Source organism: Scyliorhinus torazame, chromosome 1, assembly GCF_047496885.1.
Source record: "Scyliorhinus torazame isolate Kashiwa2021f chromosome 1, sScyTor2.1, whole genome shotgun sequence".
In the NCBI taxonomy this organism is placed as follows: domain Eukaryota; kingdom Metazoa; phylum Chordata; class Chondrichthyes; order Carcharhiniformes; family Scyliorhinidae; genus Scyliorhinus; species Scyliorhinus torazame.
In genome coordinates this window covers 88506475-88534188 of record NC_092707.1, presented here as the reverse complement: position 1 = coordinate 88534188, position 27714 = coordinate 88506475, and the positions used below count along the sequence as shown (strand labels likewise).

At 51.1% G+C, this 27714-nt stretch overlaps 1 protein-coding gene and 1 long non-coding RNA gene across 8 annotated transcripts in view; one reads left to right on the top strand and one right to left on the bottom strand.

Moving 5' to 3' along the window:
- Nucleotides 1-27714, bottom strand: part of LOC140409407 (BICD family-like cargo adapter 1) — a 176385-nt gene that overhangs the window by 85356 nt on the left and 63315 nt on the right. For 4 of the 5 annotated variants that reach the window (XR_011940331.1, XM_072497851.1, XM_072497854.1 and 1 more), the window contains exons 3-5: nt 15395-15511; nt 10011-10022; nt 9354-9500 (exon numbers count right to left, since the gene is read on the bottom strand). Coding sequence is in view for 4 of the 5 variants with exons in the window: in XM_072497851.1 (XP_072353952.1) it covers nt 9354-9500; nt 10011-10022; nt 15395-15511 (276 nt within the window). In the remaining variant the exon portion in view is untranslated. The remainder of the gene's footprint in view (nt 1-9353; nt 9501-10010; nt 10023-15394; nt 15512-27714) is intronic. The other variant, XM_072497859.1, reaches the window with a different exon arrangement.
- The window catches only part of LOC140409436 (uncharacterized), a 30083-nt gene continuing 14112 nt past the window's right edge, over nt 11744-27714 (top strand). Inside the window, exons 1-3 of one of the 3 annotated variants that reach the window (XR_011940333.1) lie at nt 11744-12031; nt 15384-17526; nt 26430-26489. This is a non-coding gene — a long non-coding RNA (uncharacterized lncRNA). Of the gene's footprint in view, nt 12032-15383; nt 17527-26429; nt 26938-27714 lie in introns of those variants that run through there. The other 2 variants (XR_011940334.1, XR_011940332.1) reach the window with 2 other exon arrangements.

Below are 27714 nucleotides of genomic sequence, written 5' to 3'. Positions count from 1 at the left end.
CAGGCATGCATGCACGCAGGCTAAAAGGCAGGTGCATGGATTCAGAAACAGACGTCCTTGTACGCAGAAGCACAGAGGCAGAGGCGTGCGCGCGCGCAGGCACAGAGGCAGGGGCGTGCGCGCGCGCAGGCACAGAGGCAGGGGCGTGCGCGCGCGCAGGCACAGAGGCAGGGGCGTGCGCGCGCGCAGGCACAGAGGCAGGGCGTGCGCGCGCGCAGGCACAGAGGCAGGGGCGTGCGCGCGCGCAGGCACAGAGGCAGGGGCGCGCGCGCAGGCACAGAGGCAGGGGCGTGCGCGCGCGCAGGCACAGAGGCAGGGGCGTGCGCGCGCGCAGGCACAGAGGCAGGGGCGCGCGCGCAGGCACAGAGGCAGGGGCGCGCGCGCGCGCAGGCACAGAGGCAGGGGCGCGCGCGCAGGCACAGAGGCAGGGGGCGCGCGCGCAGGCACAGAGGCAGGGGCGCGCGCGCAGGCACAGAGGCAGGGGCGCGCGCGCAGGCACAGAGGCAGGGGGCGCGCGCGCAGGCACAGAGGCAGGGGCGTGCGCGCGCGCAGGCACAGAGGCAGGGGCGTGCGCGCGCGCAGGCACAGAGGCAGGGGCGTGCGCGCGCGCAGGCACAGAGGCAGGGGCGTGCGCGCGCGCAGGCACAGAGGCAGGGGCGTGCGCGCGCGCAGGCACAGAGGCAGGGGCGTGCGCGCGCGCAGGCACAGAGGCAGGGGCGTGCGCGCGCGCAGGCACAGAGGCAGGGGCGTGCGCGCGCGCAGGCACAGAGGCAGGGGCGTGCGCGCGCGCAGGCACAGAGGCAGGGGCGTGCGCGCGCGCAGGCACAGAGGCAGGGGCGTGCGCGCGCGCAGGCACAGAGGCAGGGGCGTGCGCGCGCGCAGGCACAGAGGCAGGGGCGTGCGCGCGCGCAGGCACAGAGGCAGGGGCGTGCGCGCGCGCAGGCACAGAGGCAGGGGCGTGCGCGCGCGCAGGCACAGAGGCAGGGGCGTGCGCGCGCGCAGGCACAGAGGCAGGGCGTGCGCGCGCGCAGGCACAGAGGCAGGGGGCGCGCGCGCAGGCACAGAGGCAGGGGCGCGCGCGCAGGCACAGAGGCAGGGGCGCGCGCGCAGGCACAGAGGCAGGGGCGCGCGCGCAGGCACAGAGGCAGGGGCGCGCGCGCAGGCACAGAGGCAGGGGCGCGCGCGCAGGCACAGAGGCAGGGGCGCGCGCGCAGGCACAGAGGCAGGGGCGCGCGCGCAGGCACAGAGGCAGGGGCGCGCGCGCAGGCACAGAGGCAGGGGCGCGCGCGCAGGCACAGAGGCAGGGGCGCGCGCGCAGGCACAGAGGCAGGGGCGCGCGCGCAGGCACAGAGGCAGGGGCGCGCGCGCAGGCACAGAGGCAGGGGCGCGCGCGCAGGCACAGAGGCAGGGGCGCGCGCGCAGGCACAGAGGCAGGGGCGCGCGCGCAGGCACAGAGGCAGGGGCGCGCGCGCAGGCACAGAGGCAGGGGCGCGCGCGCAGGCACAGAGGCAGGGGCGCGCGCGCAGGCACAGAGGCAGGGGCGCGCGCGCAGGCACAGAGGCAGGGGCGCGCGCGCAGGCACAGAGGCAGGGGCGCGCGCGCAGGCACAGAGGCAGGGGCGCGCGCGCAGGCACAGAGGCAGGGGCGCGCGCGCAGGCACAGAGGCAGGGGCGCGCGCGCAGGCACAGAGGCAGGGGCGCGCGCGCAGGCACAGAGGCAGGGGCGCGCGCGCAGGCACAGAGGCAGGGGCGCGCGCGCAGGCACAGAGGCAGGGGCGCGCGCGCAGGCACAGAGGCAGGGGCGCGCGCGCAGGCACAGAGGCAGGGGCGCGCGCGCAGGCACAGAGGCAGGGGCGCGCGCGCAGGCACAGAGGCAGGGGCGCGCGCGCAGGCACAGAGGCAGGGGCGCGCGCGCAGGCACAGAGGCAGGGGCGCGCGCGCAGGCACAGAGGCAGGGGCGCGCGCGCAGGCACAGAGGCAGGGGCGCGCGCGCAGGCACAGAGGCAGGGGCGCGCGCGCAGGCACAGAGGCAGGGGCGCGCGCGCAGGCACAGAGGCAGGGGCGCGCGCGCAGGCACAGAGGCAGGGGCGCGCGCGCAGGCACAGAGGCAGGGGCGCGCGCGCAGGCACAGAGGCAGGGGCGCGCGCGCAGGCACAGAGGCAGGGGCGCGCGCGCAGGCACAGAGGCAGGGGCGCGCGCGCAGGCACAGAGGCAGGGGCGCGCGCGCAGGCACAGAGGCAGGGGCGCGCGCGCAGGCACAGAGGCAGGGGCGCGCGCGCAGGCACAGAGGCAGGGGCGCGCGCGCAGGCACAGAGGCAGGGGCGCGCGCGCAGGCACAGAGGCAGGGGCGCGCGCGCAGGCACAGAGGCAGGGGCGCGCGCGCAGGCACAGAGGCAGGGGCGCGCGCGCAGGCACAGAGGCAGGGGCGCGCGCGCAGGCACAGAGGCAGGGGCGCGCGCGCAGGCACAGAGGCAGGGGCGCGCGCGCAGGCACAGAGGCAGGGGCGCGCGCGCAGGCACAGAGGCAGGGGCGCGCGCGCAGGCACAGAGGCAGGGGCGCGCGCGCAGGCACAGAGACAGGGGCGCGCGCGCAGGCACAGAGACAGGGGCGCGCGCGCAGGCACAGAGGCAGGGGCGCGCGCAGGCACAGAGGCAGGGGCGCGCGCAGGCACAGAGGCAGGGGCGCGCGCAGGCACAGAGGCAGGGGCGCGCGCAGGCACAGAGGCAGGGGCGCGCGCAGGCACAGAGGCAGGGGCGCGCGCAGGCACAGAGGCAGGGGCGCGCGCAGGCACAGAGGCAGGCGCGCGCGCAGGCACAGAGGCAGGCGCGCGCGCAGGCACAGAGGCAGGGGCGCGCGCAGGCACAGAGGCAGGGGCGCGCGCAGGCACAGAGGCAGGGGCGCGCGCAGGCACAGAGGCAGGGGCGCGCGCAGGCACAGAGACAGGGGCGCGCGCAGGCGCAGAGGCAGGGGCGCGCGCAGGCACAGAGGCAGACTCATGCGCACACACAGGCAGAGACAGACACACAAGCTCATGTACTGAGGCAGGTCCGCGCGTACAGGCAGAGATAGACAGTCGCGCGCACACAGGCACAGGGACAGGCGTGCATGCATGCACAGAGACAGACTCATGCGCACATAGAGGCACAGAGACAGATGCACAAGCGCACTCACAGGCACAGAGACAGACAGGCAGGTGCGCACCGGCACAGACACACAGACAGGTACACACTGGCACAATTCAACAAGGCTCCAGGACCCGTTGATCAAGTGACAGCGTGGAACATTGATCTTCTTTGGGGTGATGGAAGAACAACACAGCAACATCTGACGCCTTGAAATAGTTTCTGGATTATGTTCCATCAGTCTCACTGTACAATCGGGCTCATTCCACATGCATTGTAATGGAAGACAGCCCACGGTTACTCACATCTGTTTTAAATTGTATCAGAATGTTGGCCCCTGGGTAAGCAGTACTGTTAAGACGGGTGCTGCTAAGGTCAGGGATGTTCACAAGGCCTGGCTTGATGCACATGAAGGGGCCAAGGACTGGCATCTCTTTTGACATCTTTTGGATGGAGACCATTTTTTAATGTTACTTACATCACGTAGTTGGGAAAGAAGAATTAAGAAAGTTTAGGCAGAAGTCGAAAGAAAGAAACTCTTCCAAGACCTTGGAGTGTGTTTTTTAGCCAGGAGGAGTGGTTGGTAGGGCTGGTTTAGCACACTGGGGCTAAATCGCTGGCTTTGAAAGCAGGCCAGCAGCACGGTTCAATTCCCGTACCAGCGTCCCCGAACAGGCGCTGGAATGTGGCGACTAGGGGCTTTTCACAGTAACTTCATTTGAAGCTTCCTTGTGACAATAAACAATTTTCATTTCAGATAGGGAACAGAAGTGAAAGTGGGTTTCTTTTTAAATTGTGGAATTTTGCATGTTTACTCTCAAGGCAATTGTGTCGTTGCTGGAAAATGAGTGGAGGAAAACATTATCCAATATATTGTTGAACAATAAAATGGAGAAAATAATCAACTGAAGAAGTGAATCAGAGAGTAACATAATCATGGAGGTAAAAAACAGCTGGACAGTCTGACACACACAAGGAAACTGCAAGTTCTATGTATGCCTGTAATCATAGAATCCCTACGTTGCAGGAGGCCATTTGGCCCATTGAGTCTGCACTCACCCTCTGAAAAAGCACCCTACCCAGGTCATCTCCCCCTTCCACCCCACCCTACACCCATAACCCCACCTAAACAACACATCTTTGGACTGCGGGATGAAACCAGAGCAACCAGAAGAAACCCACATGGTTTCTCAGTCTGGAGAAAATAAAGTTTGCTCTGACAGGATCAATACAGGGATTCGCCCGGATGTTTGCAGCCGTTCATCGATGTCTTCAACAAAAATTGAACGTCAGCAATAGGAGGGGGGGGAGGGGAGGAAAACAGGAGGCATGGTAATGTTAAATAAGGACAGGAAACTTAGTATACGGGTAATTGGGGACAGGGCGGGAGAAGTGGGGGACGTGGTTTATTGTTTGTTCTTTTAGGGGGAATTTTGTGCGTCGACCCGCACTGTTGTTTTAGAAATGTCAGCATGTTAAATTGTGAAAATTACAAATGCTTCAATAAAATATTTTCTAAAAAAGAAAAAGAAAGTGCAAACTCTACACTAGACAATCACCCAAGGCTGGAATGGAACCCTGGTCCCTGGCGATGTGAGGCAGCAGTGCTAACCACTGTGCCACCGTGCCTATCCAAACATTGGCCCAGATCCTCCTGGTCTCCAGATGAACTTTATACCCTGATTTATTAACTGAACTCCTCATGCCATGGTGGGAATTGAACCATAGTCCCCAGAGCATTAGCCTGGGTCTCAGAATTACTAGTTCAGCGACATTACCACAACACCACCATCACCCCTTTCATAGAACCATAGAATCCGTACAGTGCAGGAGGAGGCCATTCGGCCCATCGAGTCTGCACCGACCCGATGAAAGAACACCCTACCTAGGCCTACTCCCTCACTCTATCCCCATAGCCCCACCTAACCTACACATCCTTGGACACTAAGGGGCAATTTAGCAATGACCAATCCACCTGACCAACATCTTTGGACTGTGGGAAGAGACCCACGCAGACACGGGGAAGAAAATGCAAACTCCATACAGACAGTTACCCAAGGTTGGAAATTAACCCGATCCCGGACGCTGAGCTAGCAGTGCTAACCACTGTTCCACAATGCCGCCCCACATTCAATAGGTTTCTAGTAGAGTTGTGATTCTTTATTGCAATCTGATTGTTGGGGTAAATTTACATTTGCCATTATAGCTGTCACTCCGTCCTGGGCATTTTATCTCCTCTCCCAAGCCTATGCTTTCTGCAGGTTTCCTTCCACTGTCTACGGCTCTAGTTTTCCTCTCCTTTTCATGCCCATCCTGACTACTCCTGCCCCCACTGGCTAATTTTGCCCCCTCGTGGCATAACCGTGGCTGACGAGCCTCAGAACGGAGAGCTTTAACTCACTGAAAATGGAGCTGCAAGTAACAGCTTAAGCTTCTCCTGATTCGATTCTAAAAATATACAGGCCCTTAGGTTATTCATTATTAAAAGTCATTTATGATTCATCTGTGATTCACTGGCTAACGCTCCATAGACTTCTCTATTTTTATTCCCTTACTCTGAACATCCTGCTTCCTCACGTTAAATCTGGCATCATTTTCCTACTTCCTGCTGTTTCTGTTTTGTGCGGTCACCCCAAACTGGGGAATTTTCAGCTTTGCTTCCAATTTCCATTCTTCCCTCATCTCAGATTCTCCTCTTCCTTGACTTCTCTGTAGTTGTTTCTGGGGATAGGTTTTGACCGCTATGCATTATAAGCCCACTAACTCGCACAGCGATCTTGGCTGTACCTCCTCCCGCTATGCAGCCTGTAAGGTTCCCGGTTTCTCCATTTCATCAGTTCTGATAATGCTCGCTGCCATACCAGTGGTTCTGGTGTCTTTCTGGTTCTGGTATGCAAGAAGGCATACGGCATGCTTGCCTTCATTGGCCGGGGCATTGAGTATAAGAATTGGCAAGTCATGTTGCAGCTGTATAGAACCTTAGTTAGGCCACACTTGGAGTATAGTGTTCAATTCTGGTCGCCACACTACCAGAAGGATGTGGAGGCTTTAGAGAGGGTGCAGAAGAGATTTACCAGGATGTTGCCTGGTATGGAGGGCATAAGCTATGAGGAGCGATTGAATAAACTCGGTTTGTTCTCACTGGAACGAAGGAGGTTGAGGGGCGACCTGATAGAGGTATACAAAATTATGAGGGGCATAGACAGAGTGGATAGTCAGAGGCTTTTCCCCAGGGTAGAGGGGTCAATTACTAGGGGGCATAGGTTTAAGGTGAGAGGGGCAAAGTTTAGAGTAGATGTACGAGGCAAGTTTTTTACGCAGAGGGTAGTGGGTGCCTGGAACTCACTACCGGAGGAGGTAGTGGAGGCAGGGACGATAGGGACATTTAAGGGGCATCTTGACAAATATATGAATAGGATGGGAATAGAAGGATACGGACCCAGGAAGTGTAGAAGATTGTAGTTTAGTCGGGCAGTATGGTCGGCACGGGCTTGGAGGGCCGAAGGGCCTGTTCCTGTGCTGTACATTTCTTTGTTCTTTGTTTGTTCTTTGTTTCCTTTTTCCTCATTCCTCCACGGTCAACGGGGCCCTTGTCTGCGTCCTTTTCAATTCCCGCACATTTCCTCTCTACCTTTCAGAACTACAATAAGGCTTTCCCTTGGCCTCATCTTTCACTCAACTAGTCTCCATGTTTAACAAATCATCCTTCATCACTTCTATCAATTCCATCATGATGGTGCCAGCAAAGTCGCCCCCCCCACCCACCAACATTTTGAAGGGACCATTCCCACTGTGACACCTAGATCCACTCAATTACCCCCAACATTCCCTCCTGTTTCGAAGGGAACTATCTTGTGCAAGTGCAGAAGAACCCCCCCCCAACTGCTGCCGTCTTAACTATCCTTGAAGAAGTCAATAACCCCCGCCCACAAACCCTCTCAAGGAGAACTTCCTTTTTTCCAGCCTAAGGAATTCCGCGAAGTCGCTCACTCAACCCCTGGCTTCGGCGACACCAGGTCCCCCCACTCCAACAAAATCCGTCTCCAGGCTACCATGGAGGCAAAGGCCAAATCGTCAGCCTCTCTCGCCCCCTGGACTCCTGGCTCATCCGACACTCCGAAAATAGCCAATTCTGGACGCAGGGCAACCTTCACCTTCAATACCTCGGACATAACCTCAGCAAACCCCTGCCAAAACCCCTTCAGCTTGGGTCAAGTCCAAAACATATGGACATGGTTCACAAGCCCCCCAGCGCACCACCAAACCTATCTTCCACCCCATCAAATATCCTGCTCATCCTGGTTACTGTCAAATGCACTCTTGGAATCACTTTGAATTGAATAAGGCTAAGCCTAACGCACAAAGAGGTTGCATTCACTCTCCTCAGAGCCTGCTCCCATAACCGAGCCGCACCTCCCTGCCCAGCTCTTCCTCCCACTTCCGTTTAACTTCTCCTATCAGGGCTCCCTCCCAATCCATTAATTCCTTATAAATCTCGGACACCCTAGCCCCGCCAACTCCTGTTTTTGACACCACCTTGTCCTGCAGCCCCTGGGCAGTAGGTCGGGAAAGTGCTTTTTAACATAATCCCATACCTGTTAGTACCGGACCCATTCCTGCTGGGCAGCTCATACACCTCTTCCAATTCTTCTAGACAGCCTTCAACCTCAGGTGCTGCCGCCACTTTTCCCACTTCCTCAGGGCCTGGGCTCGTGGAGTACCTGGCCGGTGAGAACAGCAGAGGCATCAACAACAGTGCCCCTAAACTCTCACACCGACCCTGCATACACCTCGCCAGCGACAGCAGGAGCATGTCCCACCTCTTAAAATCCCCTTCATCTGCTCTACCAACCGTGCCAGATTCAATTTGTGTAGTTGTTCCCATCTCCGCGCCACCTGGATGCCCAAGTATCTAAAGTTCGTCCCCAACACTTAAAGTGGTAGCTTGCCCAGTCTCCCCTGCTGCCCCCTCGCTCGGATCGAGCAGACCTCGCTCTTCCCCATGTTTAACTTGTACACGGAAAACCAGCTGAATTCCTCCAAGATGTTCATGATTCCCCACCCGATGCCTCCCAGAGGGTCCAAAATATAAAGCAACAGATTGTCCGCATGTAGCAAAACCCTATGCTGCACCCACACTATCCTTTTCCAACTCCTTGACGCTCTAAGCGCCATTGCCACTGGCTCTATCACCAAGACAAAAAGCAACGGGGAGGGTAGGCATCCCTGCTCTGTCCCACGATGCAATCCAAAATACCCTGAACTCCGGGCATAACACTCGCTACCGGCACCCTATATAACCGGATCCAATCCAGAAACCCCTGCCCGAACCCAAACCGTCCCAGTACTTCGCACAGCTATTCCCATTCTACCCGATCAAATGCCTTCTCCACATCCATAGCGACTGCCACTTCCACCTCCTGTCCCTCCGGGGGCATCATTATCACATTCAATAAGCGTCTAATATTCGCTGGCAGATGCCTCCCCTTTACAAACCCTGACTGGTCTTCCCTATCACCCCTAGCACACAGTCCTCAATCCACGAGGCCAAACTATTTGCCAACAGCTTGGCATCCACATTTAGCAGCGATATTGGGTGGTAAGACCCACATTGCACCGGGTTCTTGTCCTTCTTCAAAATTAAGGAAATCGAAGCCTGTAATAACGTAGAGGGAAGCTCCCACTTCTCCCTCGCCTCATTGTATGCGCATACCAGCAGGGGCCCCAGATATCCCAAAAACATTTTATAAAATTTCACAGCTCCCTCCCTCTTTCCTTCCAGATTTAACAGTAGACGGTGTTTACTGCTCACACTGTGTTCCCACTAGGGAAACCAGACGGATTAAGTGACCACTTTGCGGAGCATCTCCGTTCCGTTCACAAACGTTACGCCTGAAATTTTAATGTTGCGCCCGAGTCCCACTCTGACATGTCCCTCCTTGACCTCCTATTCCAATGAAACACAACATAAGCTTGAAGAACAGGACTTTACCTTTCAATTAGACACCATACAGCATCCAGACTCAACATTTTCAACAAACATGCACCAATATCTTTGCAGTATCTGTGACGATTCTAGTTTCCAAGTATGGTAAATTCGGTCCAAGGTGTGGAGCATGGCAGCACCTTTATACAGCATGTTTCTGACCCCAAAACATACATTCCACTCCTCTCTAGAGCATCTTCTTGGTGTTAGTTCCCCTTGGTCTGCACGCACTCTTCTCCTTCTCACCTGCAGGTCCTTGTTATGGCTATGTCGCTCTGCCATCAGCACTCGGTCCTGAAGGTCCTCTATTGTGCTCTGCAACAGTTCGTTTTCCTCAATCATGGCACTGATGCGTCGCTCCAGTTCACGTTTTCGATCTGTAAGTGTCTTTATCTGAGATCGGGAGGTAAAGTCAGATGTCAGAAAGCAACAGCACACATACAGTGACAGTGCGGAGACAGAAAGTAGGCTCGAGCAAAGGGGGTGGCGGCAAATGAGAACAGAAAAGTAACGGGGCCGGAAAGATAACAGGAAAAAAAAAAATCAACAGCGACGAGGTACGGTCAGAGCGATGGCAAGACAGGCATGGAATGACAGGCCGTGGGGGACACAGGACAACCAGAGCCACTGGGTATTCGAAACTGCCACTAGGCACAATAGGAGCTTCCAACCACCCAGCAATCATAGCTCTCAAAAGCCACTGCCAGAACTGATCACAATCAAACAAGTTTCAGTTATATACGGAGAGGATGGGAGGGTTACTATGCATGCATAAGTTTCTGTGTTTGTCTGTTCGGGGGCAGCAGGTCACTGAACCCAGTGATGGGGATAAATGATTTGATTACAGCAATGAAGAATGATTGACAGGTTGTGAAGAATTAGGTAGGAAGTATTCGTACTTACTTCGAGAATCTGCTGCTCCATATCATCACACACAAACAAAAGGGCGGGGTGGGGGGAAAAAAAACAAAATTGAACAGTAATGAGCAGGATTTTGGTGACTTGTGTTTTCAATGAGGGAATAGGAGGTTAATTTGCTTTTTGCCTCTGGTCGGAATATCTTGCCTTGCTGGCTTGTATTCTAATGGCATGATTATGTAGATACAAGATTACAGAGCCAGAGGCTGCTCACATTTCAACATTCATTACAAATCTTGCTCACTCTTATTCATTGTAACGGATAAGCTTTTGTTACATTTCACATGCCAGCAAATTCTATTAACCTGCACTCTCATACACTGGAAAACCGACAAATAAGACAGGTCATTCTCACATATCTCCCATCACACTACAGCAGTCTTCAAAGTCGGGGGCGCGACTTGCGGGCGAGTCATGGGTGGGTGTCGGGAGGGTCGCGGAGCCATCCGTTGCGGCGCTACCAATTGCGCAAATTTGTGCGCAACAGCCGCAGCAGCTCGCTTTTAACTATGCCGGCTGTGAGAGGCCCTTTTACCAAATAAAAAAAATGCGGCCGCAGAGTTTTGCGCATGCGCACTGATAAGCGGGCACGCATTCGCTGTGTAGCCGCATTTTTTTAAAAATTTGGTAATAAGGCCACTCGCAGCCGGCATGGTTAAAAGCCGGCTGCTGCTCGCTCTGCCCGGTTCGGAACTGCTCGGTTCTTCTGAACGAAGCTAAGGCCAAGTTTTCCCCCGGAGACTAGCACCATCGGACCCACCCGCAGAGACCCGGTTCCATGGCCTCCACCTCGGAACTCGCCTGTATCTACAGCGCGCTCATCCTGCACAACAACGAGGTCACCGTCACCGAAGACAAACTCAAATGCCCTGATTGAAACAGCTGGTGTGACCATTGAGCCTTTCTGGCCTAGTCTGTTTGCCAAGGCATTGGCTAATATTGACGTCAATAGTCTGATCTGCAACGTTGGTGCTGTTGGCAGTGCCCCAGCTGCTGCAGCAGTTGTTTCCACCGCTGCCCCTGTTGCTGCTGAAGAGAAAAAGGAAGAGAAGAAACAGGAAGAATCTGAAGAGTCTGACGATGACATGGGCTTTGGGCTCTTTGATTAAACGTGCCGTGCCGTGCAACAACATTATTACAATTTACAAAAAATAAATAAAAATTGAAAATAAAAGCCGGCTGCTGCGGCTGAAGACCGCAAATTTGCACAATCGGAGACACAGAAGATTTTTTTTTAAATTCTATGTAATCTTCCTGCCTGAGGGAGGCAGAGAGCAGGTCACGGCCCTCGAACGTCACCATCACGTGCTTTGGACGCAATTGCGGTTCTTCCATTTTGTCAGCTGTGTAAGTTTTTCGGGCAACTCGGGCTTTTCTTTGAGCTGGGAGAGGATTGAAATCAAGGAACTGTGAAAGTTGGCCACGTTTGGCTGCAAAACCTGACCAAAATCTCCCAGTAGGCTCGGGGTGTGTGTGTGTGTGTGTGAGAAACCTCAGCCTTTGAATTGACAAACTGCAAGATGCCAGACAGCCACTGATTAGTTCAACCAACAGAACAATGGAGTGAATGATGTCACCAGACTCAACCAGCAGGAGGTCAGAGCACAGAAACTGGACTTCAATACAGGTGCTAACGGCCTTATCTTAGGGTAAGGAGATATCCATTACCATGATGGGGAAGTAAGTTCAGAATCTCCGGAGAAACAAGGAACGGCTGTTAAGAAGTCCTTTTATCTTGCAGACAAAGCGATAGTGGCTTTTGTCATAGGAACTTTGCCTGTTGGAGAGTGGGCGGAGACTGCGGGAGCTTTGAAATCATATTATAAAGTAAGGGGCCAGGACAGCCATTTTTCAGTTCAATCAAGTGGTTCCAGGGACTCAAGTTCAGCAGTTCAGCTAAGTAACTCAAGTGCAGTTGAGCTAACAGTTCAGTTCTAAATGCTCCTGATTCTACGCTCCTGCCGTTTTTGTCTCTCAGTCTGCTGAGAAATCGGACCTTTTAAACTGTGAGTACCTCAAGCAGCTTGCGAAGTTTCCCGAGAGATTCATAGGTGTTGAGAATCTGGGGAAAGGGGGTTTGACTTGTTTATTAATTGTTTTGAAACATTGCTAAGAAACTGTGTAACAGTAAGCTTTTACGTTGTGTCCGTTATAGCAATTTCTTGATAGACATAGTTTTGGTAGAGTTTAAGGTTTTTATTGTATTTTCTTCTGTTTGGTGATTTTTGACCTGGGTTTTTCAATAAACCTCGATTTGTTTGTAATTGGAGTCCGTTTCAATTCTTCGATCTCTCACCAGCGATCTCTGACCAAGTCACATTTAAACGCTCCTCACCCTAATTCCGGGGTCGGGAACCGAGGGTAATCTTGGAACGATTCAAACCCGTTCACTCAGGACAGGCTACTGGTTAGGTGATAAACAGCAGTGTCCTATTCTCTCTCTTGGGAAAGCTACTCCAGCGAAGTAGGAACCGGGTGGGTGTTTTACCACCGGCAAGAGAGAGAATCACCTGGGCATTGGTGGGGGTCTGGATATCTGTGCGATACAAGCCTCAGGCTTCCGGTTAGGAATAAACGGCAGGCTTGATTCAGTGCTCTCTCCTGCGGAGGTGTCCCAGTGCGGCATCCCCTGGTCTCTGAAGATTCAGTGCCAGCTGGAGAGAGACACACACAGATATACAAACCCCAGATATCGGCCCAGTAGTGGAATAAAGCAAGAATGGAACCCGCTACAGCTGCAAACAAGGTAAGAGAAAAAGGCCGGCCGGCGTGGGCCGCGAAGGCCGGCCAGTAAGGAAAAATTGGGCCCCGGAAAAAAAGTTTGAAAAACACTGCACTGATGATCCTGCAGACCCACACACATTCATGTACTGCACCAGACAGTTCTCCCAAGTATACTTACCCCATACATGGTAAGGAGCACATGCTCCCCACCCACACCATACAAGAGTGGAACTAAAAATATATTCACACCCCACACAAAAGGGAGCCCAAGTCTCCTCATACATGCTACATACACTCTCAATGCTCCCATATAGATTTTTTAAAATAACATGTTAGCCTGAAATTCTAGGTCTGTAGTTCAACTACTCACCGATTTAGAAAATTAGCTGGTGAGCTGTTTTTATCTTACCTAATTCACAGGATGCCATCACTAGCATGGTCAGCATTAACTGCCCTTGAGAAGGTAATAAAGATTCACCTCTTGAACCCATACAATCCATGTGTGGTGAAGGCAATGACCACCTCCAACAGCACAGTAGGGGAGGGAGTTTCATGATATCGACCCAGCGATGATGACTGCAATAGGTTTCCAGGTCAGGACGCTGTGTGGCATGGGGAGGAACTTACAAGTGGTGCTGTTCCCATATTCCTGCTGCCTTTGGCTTTCTAGGTGGTAGAAGTTGTGGGTTTGAGAAAGCCTTGGCTCGTTGTCGCATTGCAGCTTGTACAGGTGACAGCCATGTGGAGTGAATGTTTATGGTAATTGATCGGTGCCAATCAAATATGCTGGCTTTGGCCTGGATCGTGTTGAGCTTCTTGAGTGTTATTGGTGCAGGTAAGTGGAGAGTATTCCATTACACTCCTTACCTATGCTTTGTTGATGATGGATAGGCTTTGAGGAGTCTGGTAGCGAATCATTTGTTGTAGAATACCCAGCCTCTGACTGGTCCAGTTAAGGTTCTGGACTTTGATTATCCGTGAACATGTTAACAGTGGGAGATTCAACAATGGCAATGCCATTGATTGGCAAGAAGAGTTGGTTAGGCTCTCTATTGTTGGAGATGTCCATTGCCTAGAAATAATATAGTGCAGCAAAATAGACATGGGAAATGCTACATTTACGGTCCTGTCCTAGTTGAGTTTACAGATCTGAACTTGTCCAGGGTGCTCTAATTGATCTCAATGTCCTTGTTTTTGAGATGGTGACAACTGAAATGATTACTATTCCTGATTACTACCCAGTTATTCCGACTGGAAGAGTATTTGTGTGAATAATAAGAACAAGCTTTGGCTTGGATCTGATGTATTTTGCAGCTGAATAACTGCTGTCTCTTGCGTATAGATGAGTAGCCACTCACACTTGGGAGCCTGTATACACAATGGAGTTATTTCACACCTACATATGTTAACAATGTTCATACACAGTCCAGCAGAACATGGAGATCATTTTACACAATCACACGGTTCGGATTTCTGGACTAAAAGCTCATTTACATGACAAGAGAACCATGCACACTCACCGGGCGGGATTTTCTGCCCATTCCCACCGGCAAGATCTTCCGGTCCCAACAACAATGACCCCTCCCCACCATGGGTTCCCCAGCAGCAGAGGGTGCAAACCACGTTGGCAGCGGTGGGACCAAAAGATTCCATCCATGGCGAGATAATAAAGCTCCATCAACCCTCAAACAGAAAAATAATTATCTTTATAATGGACAGATGCACGCAATTTGCATTTGAGGGCTTTTTTTTGCCTTTTTGGGGAAATAAAAATATGATACAAAACTGCCGAGATACTCTTCTATTAATTTTGCAGGGAGATAATCAGCCACGATTTTAATATTGTTGATTGATTCAAAACTAAATAAATCCACTTTCTTTGCCTAGACCACCACGTTATTGAAATGTTAATACATGCGCATTTATAGACTTGAATCAGATATTCAAAACAGTGACCCAGAGCAAATGATGCCATAAGCAATGAAGACACTTTTACCTACAAGGGTGATAGAATGATTAATATCATCTGAATTTTTTGAAACAGAAATCCTTTGAATTTCATGGGACAATTGTGGGAGTACGAGAATAATACCACTAGAGTGATCGGTTTTCTCTACATCTCCAATTCCTGTTTCTTATTGCCCATTCTATGAAAGGTGACTAAGGATATTCAGCACTAACATTTGTGGGTTTATGAGTGCTGTAATCTGCAAATTTATTCATGTTTTTGCTGTCAGCTAAATCTAAAAGTACTTAGACAGAAACTGAACTTCAACACATCACAGCCCAAGAAACCCTTACACCAGGAGGCTTGATCACATGGCTACAGTATCATAATGCACGCTATCTATCAATATAGATAGGCAGAACTGTCAACCTCGATATGTACCTCGATAGGAACAGGAACAAACATGGAATCAGCACACTGGTGCACACAGTTAGGAGCTGTTTAGCACAGGGCTAAATCGCTGGCTTTGAAAGCAGACCAAGGCAGGCCAGCAGCACGGTTCAATTCCCGTAACAGCCTCCCCGAACAGGCGCCGGAAAGTGGCGACTAGGGGCTTTTCACAGTAACTTCATTTGAAGTCTACTTGTGACAATAAGCGATTTTCATTCATTTCATTTTCATTCCAGGCAGACCTCACCTCAGCTTGCAAGCTCTCCAGGCGTGCTACGTGTTGGTTTGTTGATGTGTTTTTCTCCCGGAACTCATCACGGAGGTTGTGAACTTGCATTGAGAGCTGCTGCTCTATCTCAGCTGCCTAGGGAAGAAGAAGCAAAACAATGATTTGGGATTAAAAGTGCACACTGGAAAAGCGCAATTAGTAAAAGGAAGATTCAATGCCAAGTGATGATGCACATTGTGTGTCGTTACAACTCCACGCATGGATGTAAGCATACTATGGTATTTAGACAATTACTTATGCTGACAACAGCCTCTGCCCCTAAACCTTACGACACAGATAACAGTATCCTTCTGCACCCCTCCAATGCAAGACAGGATTGTGGTGGAACTCTCACTATTCACCTGGTCAGGGGTAGCCACAGCAACACAAAAGAAGCCAGAGACCATCTGCGAAATAGCAATTTACTTGACTAACCCTTCTGCCCGTGCACTCAATATTCTTAGTCTCATAAACTTGTGGATTATTAAGCAGTAGCTGATAAGTAGGGAAGGATGAATGGAAGCTACCCTGTCCAATTCCACCATACTGGAAGCAGGCCGGGTGTACAGCAATGAGGAAACTCCTAGGCGGGGTGGTAGCTGCTGGAAGCCATTGCCTAGATCACATATTCAGATTTTTTTTGACTCCATACTGGCTTGAATTGGGTTGCAGCAAGGCAGGCATTTAATGTGCGACTTTTCCAGCGTACGTGTAAATGCTTGATGATGAAAACTCTCTCTGGATGACTGGGTAATCTGGTGTCCGAAGCAGGCAGTTCTGATCACTAGTGATCCAGGAAGGAACAAATCAATCAAATAACTAGAAATGCGGAGAGCGTTTGTGGAAATCTATTTTGGTCTTGCTTGTTTCTATTCTAGGATTTTCTGGTTTGGTCCCTGTAAATGATTCATTTGTTTCTGGGAAGGCTTGTGTTAACACTGTATTTTTTTGTTGTTCTTTTGTTTTACCGATGGCAGATATTTTAGATGTCTTCAAGAGAAAGAAAATCAGTTCAATTCTGTAGGGTTATCTATACTCCTGAGAATTAAGGTCTCTCTATTCTAATCAGGTCAAGACAATGTTCCATTCTAAAGATAACATTCAGGAGTAATGGGAGCAGTGTTGAAGGGTATTCCGAGAAGTGCCTGTAATTAGGACAGAGAAGCCCATCAATGATCAGATACTAGAGGGAATTTCCAGGGAATCGCGAGAGGAATAGATCAGCCCCCATTTCAGTGCCTCTCTCACGAACTCCTGCAACTCTCTCTCTCTCCTCCTCCTCCCCCCTCCACCCCCACGTAACTGCGTGGCTCCTTAGGGAAACCAGGTTTTCTCTGCTCCAAGCATCCTGACAATCTCACTCAGTAAAGCAGCAAATTAGAACAGAGGAAAGTAGCAGGAAAGATAGCTCATTCGGTCCATCAAGCCTGCTCCACCATTCAACTAGATCAGGGTTTTTCAAAGTGCAGGTCGCTACCCATGGGTAGGTCACGGGGCGATCGGTCGCAATGTTCCAGCAGTGGGCCTGATCTCGGGAGAAGCACCCAACCTGCCGCCACTTGCAAGGCCTCTGGCAGTGCGGTAAAGTCCCGAAGGACTAGTGACTGGGCGAGTGTTATTGTTGAATAACACGCTTTCACTCTCGGTGAAGGAATGATGTGGAGCTGATGTTTAGTCGGAGCTGAGGTTAAAGACAGCATCCCCTTCCTCACTGATCATCATGTAAGCTCAGACCCCCCACAGCATTGTCTCCCGTTTTCAGCGTATCACTGGGTTTCTGCTCGCACCACACCAAGGGGCAGCGAGGCTTTTACCCGAGTGTGTTGCCCACAGCTGCGCACCTAGTCAGAAGTTTTAATTTCAACTGAGCCCAAACAGAATGATGGAAACAAGAGGAAGCATCAAGCGCTAAAGAAGAAAGAACTGCTCACAGGGGCGACACTGGCTCTTCATTTTCTTTATTTACAGCCAGAAAAAGAGCAGAGTTTGCAAAAAACCAAGCGAGCTTCAACAGTTGCTAAAGTTGCAAAAACGTCAGTTCCAATAAAGCCTTCAAGTGTAGACGAATGGAAGAAATTGAAAGAGACGGGTACAATAAAGCTCATTTCGAAGTAAGCGGGATGGAAAAACTGTGTACTCGTGCTGACGTTGATGTGGCTAAACCACTTGGTTTTTGTGACAATGTTAACTAGTGCTGCTGAGCATGAACTCCTTCCGAAGTATAGAACATTACAGCACAGTACAGGCCCTTCGGCCCTCGATGTTGCGCCGACCTGTGAAACCACTCTAAAGCCCATCTACACTATTCCCTTATCGTCCATATGTCTATCCAATGACCATTTGAATGCCCTTAGTGTTGGCGAGTCCACTACTGTTGCAGGCAGGGCATTCCACTACTCTCTGAGTAAAGAACCTACCTCTGACATCTGCCCTATATCTATCTCCCCTCAATTTAAAGCTATATCCCCTCGTGCTAGACATCACCATCCGAGGAAAAAGGCTCTCACTGTCCACCCTATCCAATCCTCTGATCATCTTGTATGCCTCAATTAAGTCACCTCTTAACCTTCTTCTCTCTAACGAAAACAGCCTCAAGTCCCTCAGCCTTCCCTCATAAGATCTTCCCTCCATACCAGGCAACATCCTGGTAAATCTCCTCTGCACCCTTTCCAATGCTTCCACATCCTTCCTATAATGCGGCGACCAGAATTTCACGCAATACTCCAAATGCGGCCGCACCAGAGTTTTATACAGCTGCAACATGACCTCATGGCTCCGAAACTCAATCCCTCTACCAAAAAAAAGCAAACACACCGTACGCCTTCTTAACAATTCTCTCAACCTGGGTGGCAACTTTCAGGGATCTATGTACATGGACACAGAGATCTCTCTGCTCATCCACACTACCAAGAATCTTACCATTAGCCCAGTACTCTGTCTTCCTGTTATTCTTTCCAAAATGAATCACCTCACACTTTTCTGCATTAAACTCCATTTGCCACCTCTCAGCCCAGTGCTGCAGCTTATCTATGTCCCTCTGTAACTTGTAACATCCTTCCGCACTGTCCAAAACTCCACTGACTTAGTGTCAACTGCAAATTTACTCACCCATCCTTCTACGCCCTCCTCCAGGTCATTTATAAAAATGACAAACAGCAGTGGCCCCAAAACAGATCCTTGTGGTACACCACTAGTAACTGGATCCAGGCTGAACATTTCCCATCAACCACCACCCTCTGTCTTCTTCCAGCTAGCCAATTTCTGATCCAAACTGCTAAATCACCCTGAATCCCATGCCTTCGAATTTTCTGCAATAGCCTACTGTGGGGAACCTTAGCAAACGCTTTACTGAAATCCATATACACCACATCAACTGCTTTACCCTGGTCCACCTGTTTGGTCACCTTCTCAAAGAACTCAATATGGTTTGTGAGGCACGACCTACCCTTCACAAAACCCTGTTGACCATCTCTAATCAAATTATTCCTTTCCAGATGATTATACATCCTAACTCTTATAAACCTTTCCATTCATTCATAGTTTGAGGGGTAAATATTTAGTTACAGTGCCTGTTTTAAAAGTTGTTTTGAAGTTTGTTGCTAAATTTCAATATATATTTGAATGTTGAATTAGTTGCAATTAAAAAAAAGGGTGGTTAGCAATGTTTGCCTCACAGCGCCAGGGACCCGGGTTCAATTCCACTGTGTGTGGAGTTTGTACATTCTCCCAGTGTCTGCATGGGTTTCCTCCACAGTCCAAAGGTGTGCAAGTTAGGTGGATTGGCCATGCTAAAATTGCCCCATGGGGACTTCCGGGTGCGGCTATGCAGAGCTAGGTCGCATATTCGGCAGCTCCTGCTTGGAACGGACTTTTGGGCTCTTTTACAGGGCCCCCACGGCATTTGTTTGACATTTCCCGGTGTGGGAAGAAGGCGGCAATATTCCCCCGACAGTGTCCCCCAGGAAGGGTATGTCTCTTGGTTGCCCGACACACGCAGAAACAGTGAAAGATTTGGCTGCAACTACAGGATAAACAGGGCCTCTTCCAGCATGCAGGCGGGGGAAGGGCAAGCTTAAAGCTGCAAGCTGACCTGAGGGCCTGTATCAAAGGTGAATTCTAGCAGCAGAGGGAACAACTGTGAAAAGACCTCATCAAGGCCACTGAAGGGACTTCCGGTTGCGGTGATGCCTAGCTAGCCGCACGCTTCGGCGGCTCCAGCTCCGACGGACCTTCGGGCTCTTTTAAGAGCCTCAAAGGGGAATTTTTCGACGACGCAACCCGGTGTGGGGCGTGTGAGAAGGGAGTCCCCCCAAACGAAGGAGGAAAAAACCGGCGGCGGCGGCTGCAGCGCGAGGAATCGTCGACCAAAGGGTCAGAAAGAGAGAAGTACAAGATGGCGGCGGAGAAAGCGCAGGCGACATGGGGGCCTGAGCATGAAATTGTGAGACGGTGCGTGGGGCTGCTGAAGAGGGAGGTGCTGACCCCGTTGCTACAGGCAATTGAGGGGCTCAAGGAGACATTAAAGACCCAGGAGACAGAGCTCCGTGTGGTGGAGCAGAAGGTGACAGATATTGAGGACGAGATCCTGGGCCTGGCGGTTAAGACACAGACACACGAGGCACTTCATAAAAAGTGTACTGAAAGGATCGAAGCCCTAGAAAATGGAGCGCGAAGGAAGAACCTTCGGATACTGGGTCTCCCTGAGGGTGTGGAAGGAGTGGACTGTGGAGCGTACGCAAGTACGATGCTGAGCTCACTGATGGGTGCTGAGGCCCCTACGGGCCCCTTGGAGGTGGAGTGGGCAAATCGGATTCCGGCGAGAAGACCAAAAGCGGGAGAACCACCCAGGGCGATAATCGTGCGATTTTACCGCCTTAAGGATAGAGAAGAGGTCCTGAGATGGGCTAAAAAGGTGCGGAGTAGCAGATGGGAGAATGCAGTGGTACGGGTATACCAGGATTGGAGTGCGGAGGTGGCGAGAAGGAGGGCGAGCTTCAACCGAGCCAAAGAGGTGTTGCATAAAAGGAAGGTGAAGTTCGGGATGCTGCAGCCGGCAAGACTATGGGTCACGTATCAGGAGAGACACCATTATTTCGAGACGGCGGAGGAAGCATGGACCTTCATCAAAGAAGAGAAATTGGATCGGAACTGAGGGACTGATGCTGCAGGAAATGTTATTGATAATGTTACGGTGGAAGTTAATTGAGAAGTAAACAGGGAAGGGGGGAGACATTGGGGAAATGTGGGCGCCGGTGAGGGGGGAAAGACGGGACATAGTTGGAGAATGGGGAAGGGGAGGGGGAGGGGAAAGGGAGCTGCGCCATAAGAGGCGGGTCAGGTAAAGGGATGTTCCCGCACCAGAAAGAATAAGGCGGGAAGACAGGCGCAAGGCGGATGGGAGTTCCCCACATGGGGAGGTCGAGGAGTGAGCAGGAGTAGCCGGGGTCAGTTGAAGTCAGCTGACTTACGGAAGTAATATGGGGGGAGCAATCAAGCTAGAAAGAGATCTAGCGGGGAGGGGAGGAGGGAGGGAGAAGGGGGGGGGGGACAACTGGGTTGCTGCTGCGGAAATCCAAAAGGAAATGGCTAAAGAGTGGGTGGGCGGGGATGGTGTGCGACGCTGGGGGAGCGAGCGGGAGCGCGGAGGCGGGATATGGGACTGGCCTAGAGAAGGTAATGGCTAGTCGACACGGGAGGGGGGCAGGTAGCCCCCTAGTGAGGCTGATCACGTGGAACGTGAGAGGCCTGAACGGACCGATAAAAAGGGCCCGAGTGCTCGCGCATTTGAAAGGACTAAGGGCAGACGTGGTTATGCTCCAAGAGACGCACCTAAAGGTGGCGGACCAAGTTAGGCTAAGGAAAGGATGGGTGGGACAGGTGTTCCACTCAGGACTGGACGCAAAGAATAGAGGGGTGGCCATTTTGGTGGGGAAACAGGTCGCATTTGAAGCAAAGAACATTGTAGCAGATAGCGGAGGTAGATATGTAATGGTGAGTGGCAGGCTGGAGGGAATGGAGGTCGTGTTGGTTAACGTGTATGCCCCAAACTGGGACGATGCGGGATTTATGAGACGGATGCTGGGGCGTATACCGGACCTGGAGGTAGGAAACTTGATTTTAGGAGGGGACTTTAATACGGTGCTGGACCCGGGGCTAGATAGATCCAGCTCAAGGACCGGAAGAAGGCCGGCAGCGGCCAAGGTACTTAAGGGGTTTATGGACCAAATGGGGGGAGTGGATCCATGGCGATTTCTTAGACCTAGGGCTAGGGAGTATTCCTTCTTCTCCCATGTCCATAAAGTGTACTCCCGGATAGATTTTTTTGTTTTGGGAAGGTCGTTGATCTCTAGGGTGGAAGAAGCTGAGTACTCAGCCATAGCGGTTTCGGATCATGCCCCACATTGGGTGGACCTGGAATTAGGAGAGGAAAGGGAGCAGAGAACACTCTGGCGATTAGATGTGGGACTGATGGCGGATGAGGGAGTGTGTGCAAGAGTGCGGGGGTGTATTGAGAGATACCTGGAGGTCAATGACGACGGCGAGGTCCCGGTGGGAGTGGTATGGGAAGCACTAAAAGCGGTGGTCAGAGGAGAGCTGATCTCCATTGGGGCCCACAAAAGGAAAACAGAGGCCAAGGAAAGGGAAAGATTACTGGGGGAGATTTTAAGGGTGGATAGGGAATTTGCAGAGACCCCGGAGGAGGAATTGTACAGGGAGAGGAGACGACTCCAGACGGAATTTGACCTTCTGACCACCAGAAAGGCGGAGGTACTGTGGAGGAAGGCACAGGGGAGGAGGTATGAATATGGGGAAAAGGCGAGTCGCCTGTTGGCTCATCAATTGCGAAAGAGGGCAGCAGCGAGGGAAATAGGAGGAATTAGAGACGAAAGGGGAGACACGGTGCGAAGGGCAGGAAAGATAAATGAGGTGTTCAAGACCTTCTATGAGGAACTGTATAGGTCTCAACCCCCAGAGGGAGAGGAGGGGATGCGGCAGTTCCTGGACCAATTGAGGTTCCCGAAAGTGGAGGAGCGGGGGGTGGTAGGCCTGGGGGCACCGATTGGGGTGGACGAGGTTATTAAGGGACTGGGAAGCATGCAAGCAGGGAAGGCCCCAGGACCAGACGGGTTCCCGGTGGAGTATTACAGAAAATATGTGGACTTGTTGGCCCCGTTGATGGTGAGGACGTTCAATGAGGCCAGGAAAGGGGGGACTCTACCCCCGACGATGTCGGAGGCGACGATATCGTTAATTTTGAAGAGGGATAAAGATCCGTTGCAGTGCGGGTCCTATAGACCCATTTCATTGTTGAACGTGGACGCCAAATTGTTGGCAAAGGTACTGGCATCGAGGATAGAGGACTGTGTCCCGGGGGTGGTGCACGAAGATCAGACAGGGTTCGTAAAAGGGAGACAACTGAATGTTAACGTGCGACGACTATTAGGGGTGATAATGATGCCCCCAGTGGAGGGGGAGGCAGAGATAGTGGCGGCAATGGACGCAGAGAAGGCATTTGATAGGGTGGAGTGGGAGTATTTATGGGAAGTGTTAAGGAGGTTTGGGTTTGGGAACGGGTTTATTAGCTGGGTTAGACTTCTTTATGGGGCTCCAACGGCAAGCGTAGTTACAGGTCGACATAGATCGGAGTATTTCCGACTATATAGGGGAACAAGACAGGGATGCCCGCTGTCTCCATTGTTGTTCGCGTTGGCAATTGAACCTCTGGCCATGGCGTTGAGAGACTCCAGGAAATGGAGAGGGGTGATTAGAGGGGGAGAAGAACACCGAGTCTCGTTATATGCGGATGACCTATTGTTATACGTGTCGGACCCAGCGGGGGGAATGATAGAGGTTATGCGAATTTTGAGGGGGTTCGGGGATTTCTCGGGGTATAGGCTAAACATGGGAAAGAGTGAATTATTTGTGATACATCCAGGGGACCAGAGTAGAGAGATAGAAGGCTTGCCTCTAAGGAAAGTGGAAAGAAACTTCCGATACCTGGGGATTCAGATCGCTAGGAGCTGGGGAACCTTGCACAGACTTAATCTGACACGGTTGGTAGAACAAATGGAGGAGGACTTCAAGAGGTGGGACATGCAGCCTCTATCGCTGGCGGGCAGGGTGCAAGCAATTAAGATGATGGTCCTCCCGAGGTTCTTATTTGTATTTCAATGTCTCCCTATACTAATCACTAAGACCTTTTTTAATAAAATAGACAGGAGCATCACGAGCTTCGTGTGGGCAGGGAAAGTTCCGAGAGTAAGGAGGGGGTTCCTTCAGCGTAGTAGGGACAGAGGAGGATTGGCACTACCGAACTTGGGCGATTACTATTGGGCCGCCAATGTGGCAATGATACGTAAATGGATGATGGAGGGTGAGGGAGCGGCGTGGGAAAGACTGGAGAGAAAGTCCTGTAAAGGGACGAGTTTAGAGGCGCTGGTGACGGCGCCGCTACCGATCTCACCTAAAAAGTTTACCACGAACCCGGTGGTGGCGGCAACATTGAATATCTGGGGACAGTGGAGGCGACAGAGAGGGGTGCGGGGAGCCCTGGTGGGGTCCCCAATCAGGAACAACCATAGGTTCGCCCCAGGAAGAATGGATGGAGGATTTCAGAGCTGGTTCCAGTTGGGAATTAGGAGGGTGGGAGATTTATTTATAGATGGGACTTTTGCGAGCTTGGGAGCATTGGAGGAAAAGTATAAGTTGCCCCGGGGAAATTTCTTGAGATATATGCAGGTGAGGGCATTTACTAGACAACAGGTGAGGGAATTTCCATTGCTCCCGACACAGGGGATACAGGACAGGGTGCTTTCAGGGGTGTGGGTCGGAGAGGGCAAGGTGTCAGAGATTTACCGAGAGATGAGGGAAGAGGGGGAGAAGTCGGTGGGCGAACTAAAAGGAAAGTGGGAAGAAGAACTAGGGGAGGAGATAGAGGAGGGTATGTGGGCTGATGCCCTAAGCAGGGTAAATTCCTCTTCCTCATGCGCCAGGCTTAGCCTGATTCAATTTAAGGTGCTACATAGAGCACACATAACGGGAGCAAGATTGAGCAGGTTCTTTGGAGTGGAGGACAAATGTGGGAGGTGTGGCGGGAGCCCGGCAAACCACGCACATATGTTTTGGGCATGCCCGGCACTGGAAGGGTATTGGAAGGGAGTGACGGGAGTGATTTCGCGGGTGGTGAAGGCCCGGGTCAAACCAGGCTGGGGGTTAGCTCTATTTGGAGTTGCGGAAGAGCCGGGAGTGCAGGAGGCGAAAGAGGCCGACGTTGTGGCCTTTGCGTCCCTAGTAGCCCGGCGCAGGATCCTACTCATGTGGAAGGAGGCGAAACCCCCCGGACTGGAGGCCTGGGTAAATGATATGGCGGGGTTCATTAAACTGGAGCAGATAAAGTTTGCCCTGAGAGGATCGGCTCAAGGGTTCACCAGGCGGTGACAGCCATTTCTCGACTACCTAGGGGAACGTTAGAGGGAAGACAGATGACCAGCAGCAGCAACCCGGGGGGAGGGGGGGGGGGGGGGAGGGGGGGTTTAGTTTAGGTCAAAGATAAAGGGGTTTTGTTACTTGTGTATTGTTTAAAATTTCTGTATTGTTATTGTTGCGTTTGCTTTGTAAGAGGGGAAAAATTGTTGTTTGGGAAAAAATTTTCAATAAAACATTTATAAAAAAAAAAAAAAAAAAAAAAAAAAAAAAAAATAAAATTGCCCCATGGCGTCCAAAAGGTCAGATGAGGTTGCGGGGATAGGGAGGGGAATGGGCCTAGGTAGGGTGCTTCTTCAGCGGATTGGTGCAGACGTGATGGGCTGAATGGCTTTCTTCTGCACTGTAGGGATGCTATGATTCTATGAACAGCCGCTACCGGCTTTTACAGCGAGAATGACGGCAGCCCATACTGCATTTTACATGCAAATAAACAAGACCGTATGGAGTCTTCCAGACCGCAGCAGCTGCAGGGAGCAATTCGCACGCCCTGCATGCGCACTTGACGTCAAGCGCCCTCCAGGTCCGTGCTTTAGGTGCCAAATCACGGAGCAGTGTTTCTTCCACTTTCCACCTGCTGGCAAGCAAGGCAAGTGAACTGTGAAGAGGAATAGTTTTCTTAAAAGTAAGAGACAGCCAGAGACTCAAATAGGCAGTGCACCTACTGGACTGGATCTCACAACTGAATCTGGAGAGCTGCACAGGAGAGTCCAGGGCAGGACATAGCAGTGCCGGTGTTAGCTCTGTATAGAGCCCCAGGGCCTCTGATTAACAGCCTGAAAAGAAACTTAACTTGGGAACAAAGCAGTATAAAGATTGCTGAAGTATGGTTTTGTCAATGGTACCAAAGCAAATAAGAATGGAACACCCATGTATGTTATATGCAGGAAAGCACTGGCAAATGAGAGGAGAGGTTTCAGATTTTGAAAGAGAAATGGTCTGCGAAAAATTTCATTTGAGGCGGAGACCCCAGAGTCAGTTATTAACTTAGAGCAGACTCCAAATTAAAGACTACTCTGCTCTAGCTGGCCTGTAAAACTACATTATTTCCCGCCGGCTTGGGGCTACCCACAATGGGAAACCCCATTGGCCGTCTGGTGAGATGGGAGAATCCGGGTGGGGCGCTGCACCAGATTTCTGTGGACGGAGAATCCTGCCCCCATCTTTATTTACCCTATTATACCCTGTACATTTTGAAAGTTGTACTGAGGTCGCCTCTCATTCTTCGAAACTCCAGAGAATTCAGACCCAGTTCCTTCAATTTCGCCAGCGCAGGGATTGGACAGGTGGACCTTCTCTGCACACCCTCTATAGGAATTTTATCCTTTCTTAGATAAGGAGACCAAAATTGTGCACAGTGTGATAAATGTAGGATTTCGTTAGTTTAGATTGGATTATATATATATATATATATATATATATATCTGTTGCATCGTTCAAAATACAGATAGGCAGTGTGTCTGCAAAATATGTAATTAAAATGGTGTAAAAGTGTGATAATCATTCATTCCAACCATTTACTTGTTTACAGAGATGCCTAATGGATATTGCCTGGAGAGTAGATAATTTGAGACACTATGTTTAACCTTAGGTAAGTAGGTCATGGGATTGGAGTGGGATAAAGATGATGCAATTAATGGGAGGAGCCAGGACTGTCTGTAGTTTACAGTTTGATATAGGTTTGAGCCTGCTGGAAGTTAAGTGGAGCGGAGGTTTTGCCAAATGCTGTCAGGTTGGGTAGGAGTCTGATAGAGGCAGAATGATTTGCAGGTTGTGCCTGGAAATGTGTCTCTACTTTTCTGAAAGAAAATCTGCTCACAATAGTACAACAAGTATCCCTGTGTTTGCTACCTGCGTTTACCAGTGGATTTTGGCCTGTAATGAGCTTTGCTTAATTGGAGATAAAACAGTATAATTTAGTCGTTAAAGTGTTTCCTTTTATTTTAAGAATTGTTCAACTGTTAATTGAAAAACTATTTCCTGTGATGTTAATGTGGCTACTCCTGTGTTGATAATAAAGCTTGTTTTAACACATCAGACCTCGATTTGTCAGTGGAAGCACTCCTGGAGCGAAGTATCGTTTTCTCACAGTTTATAAATAGAAAAATTGTTGGGGTCTCTCGTATGTTTCCAAATATAAATTGGGGTCTGGTATGGACACCGTAACAGCAATACTTTAGGTGTGTACCTTGCAAATTGCTTGCTGCGGCTCACATTAGCTTTTTAATGACTCACGAACAAAGACACTCGGGTCCCTTTGGATGTCACTACTTTCCAACCTCTCACCATTTCAGAAATATCCTGCCTTTCTGGTTTTTTTTTAAACCAAAGTGGATAACTTCACACTTACATTATATTCTCGACTTAACTCAAAAAACTTTGCAACGCGTAAACAAGCAAGCAAATGACATGCAATATTAAGTAGATGATGAGAGTTGGTGCTAAAAACTGCAACCATGAATAATTGATAACACGACGAGGGACACAGCATTGAATAAAATACAGCTGGGGGGCATTATTGCACTCTGAACAAATATTAGAAGAATACTTATAATGTATGATAGCAATTGGCTGGACAAATAGAATGTTGACGTATACAAATATATCTGTAAGAGTAGATATCCAAGGTTGTTAGAGCTAATACTCGATGAAGCATTAGTGAGCAGATTAGCTTCTCCAACGGGGATACTTCAACAAATGCTGCCAGAGTAGTTCTTCAAAATCAGCAGCAATGAAGGGAGACCAAGGGAGCTAAATAGTCTCCTTGTAAATAAGTAAGCTCAGAAGAAACAGTGCTACCAATGCAGCCAAGATGA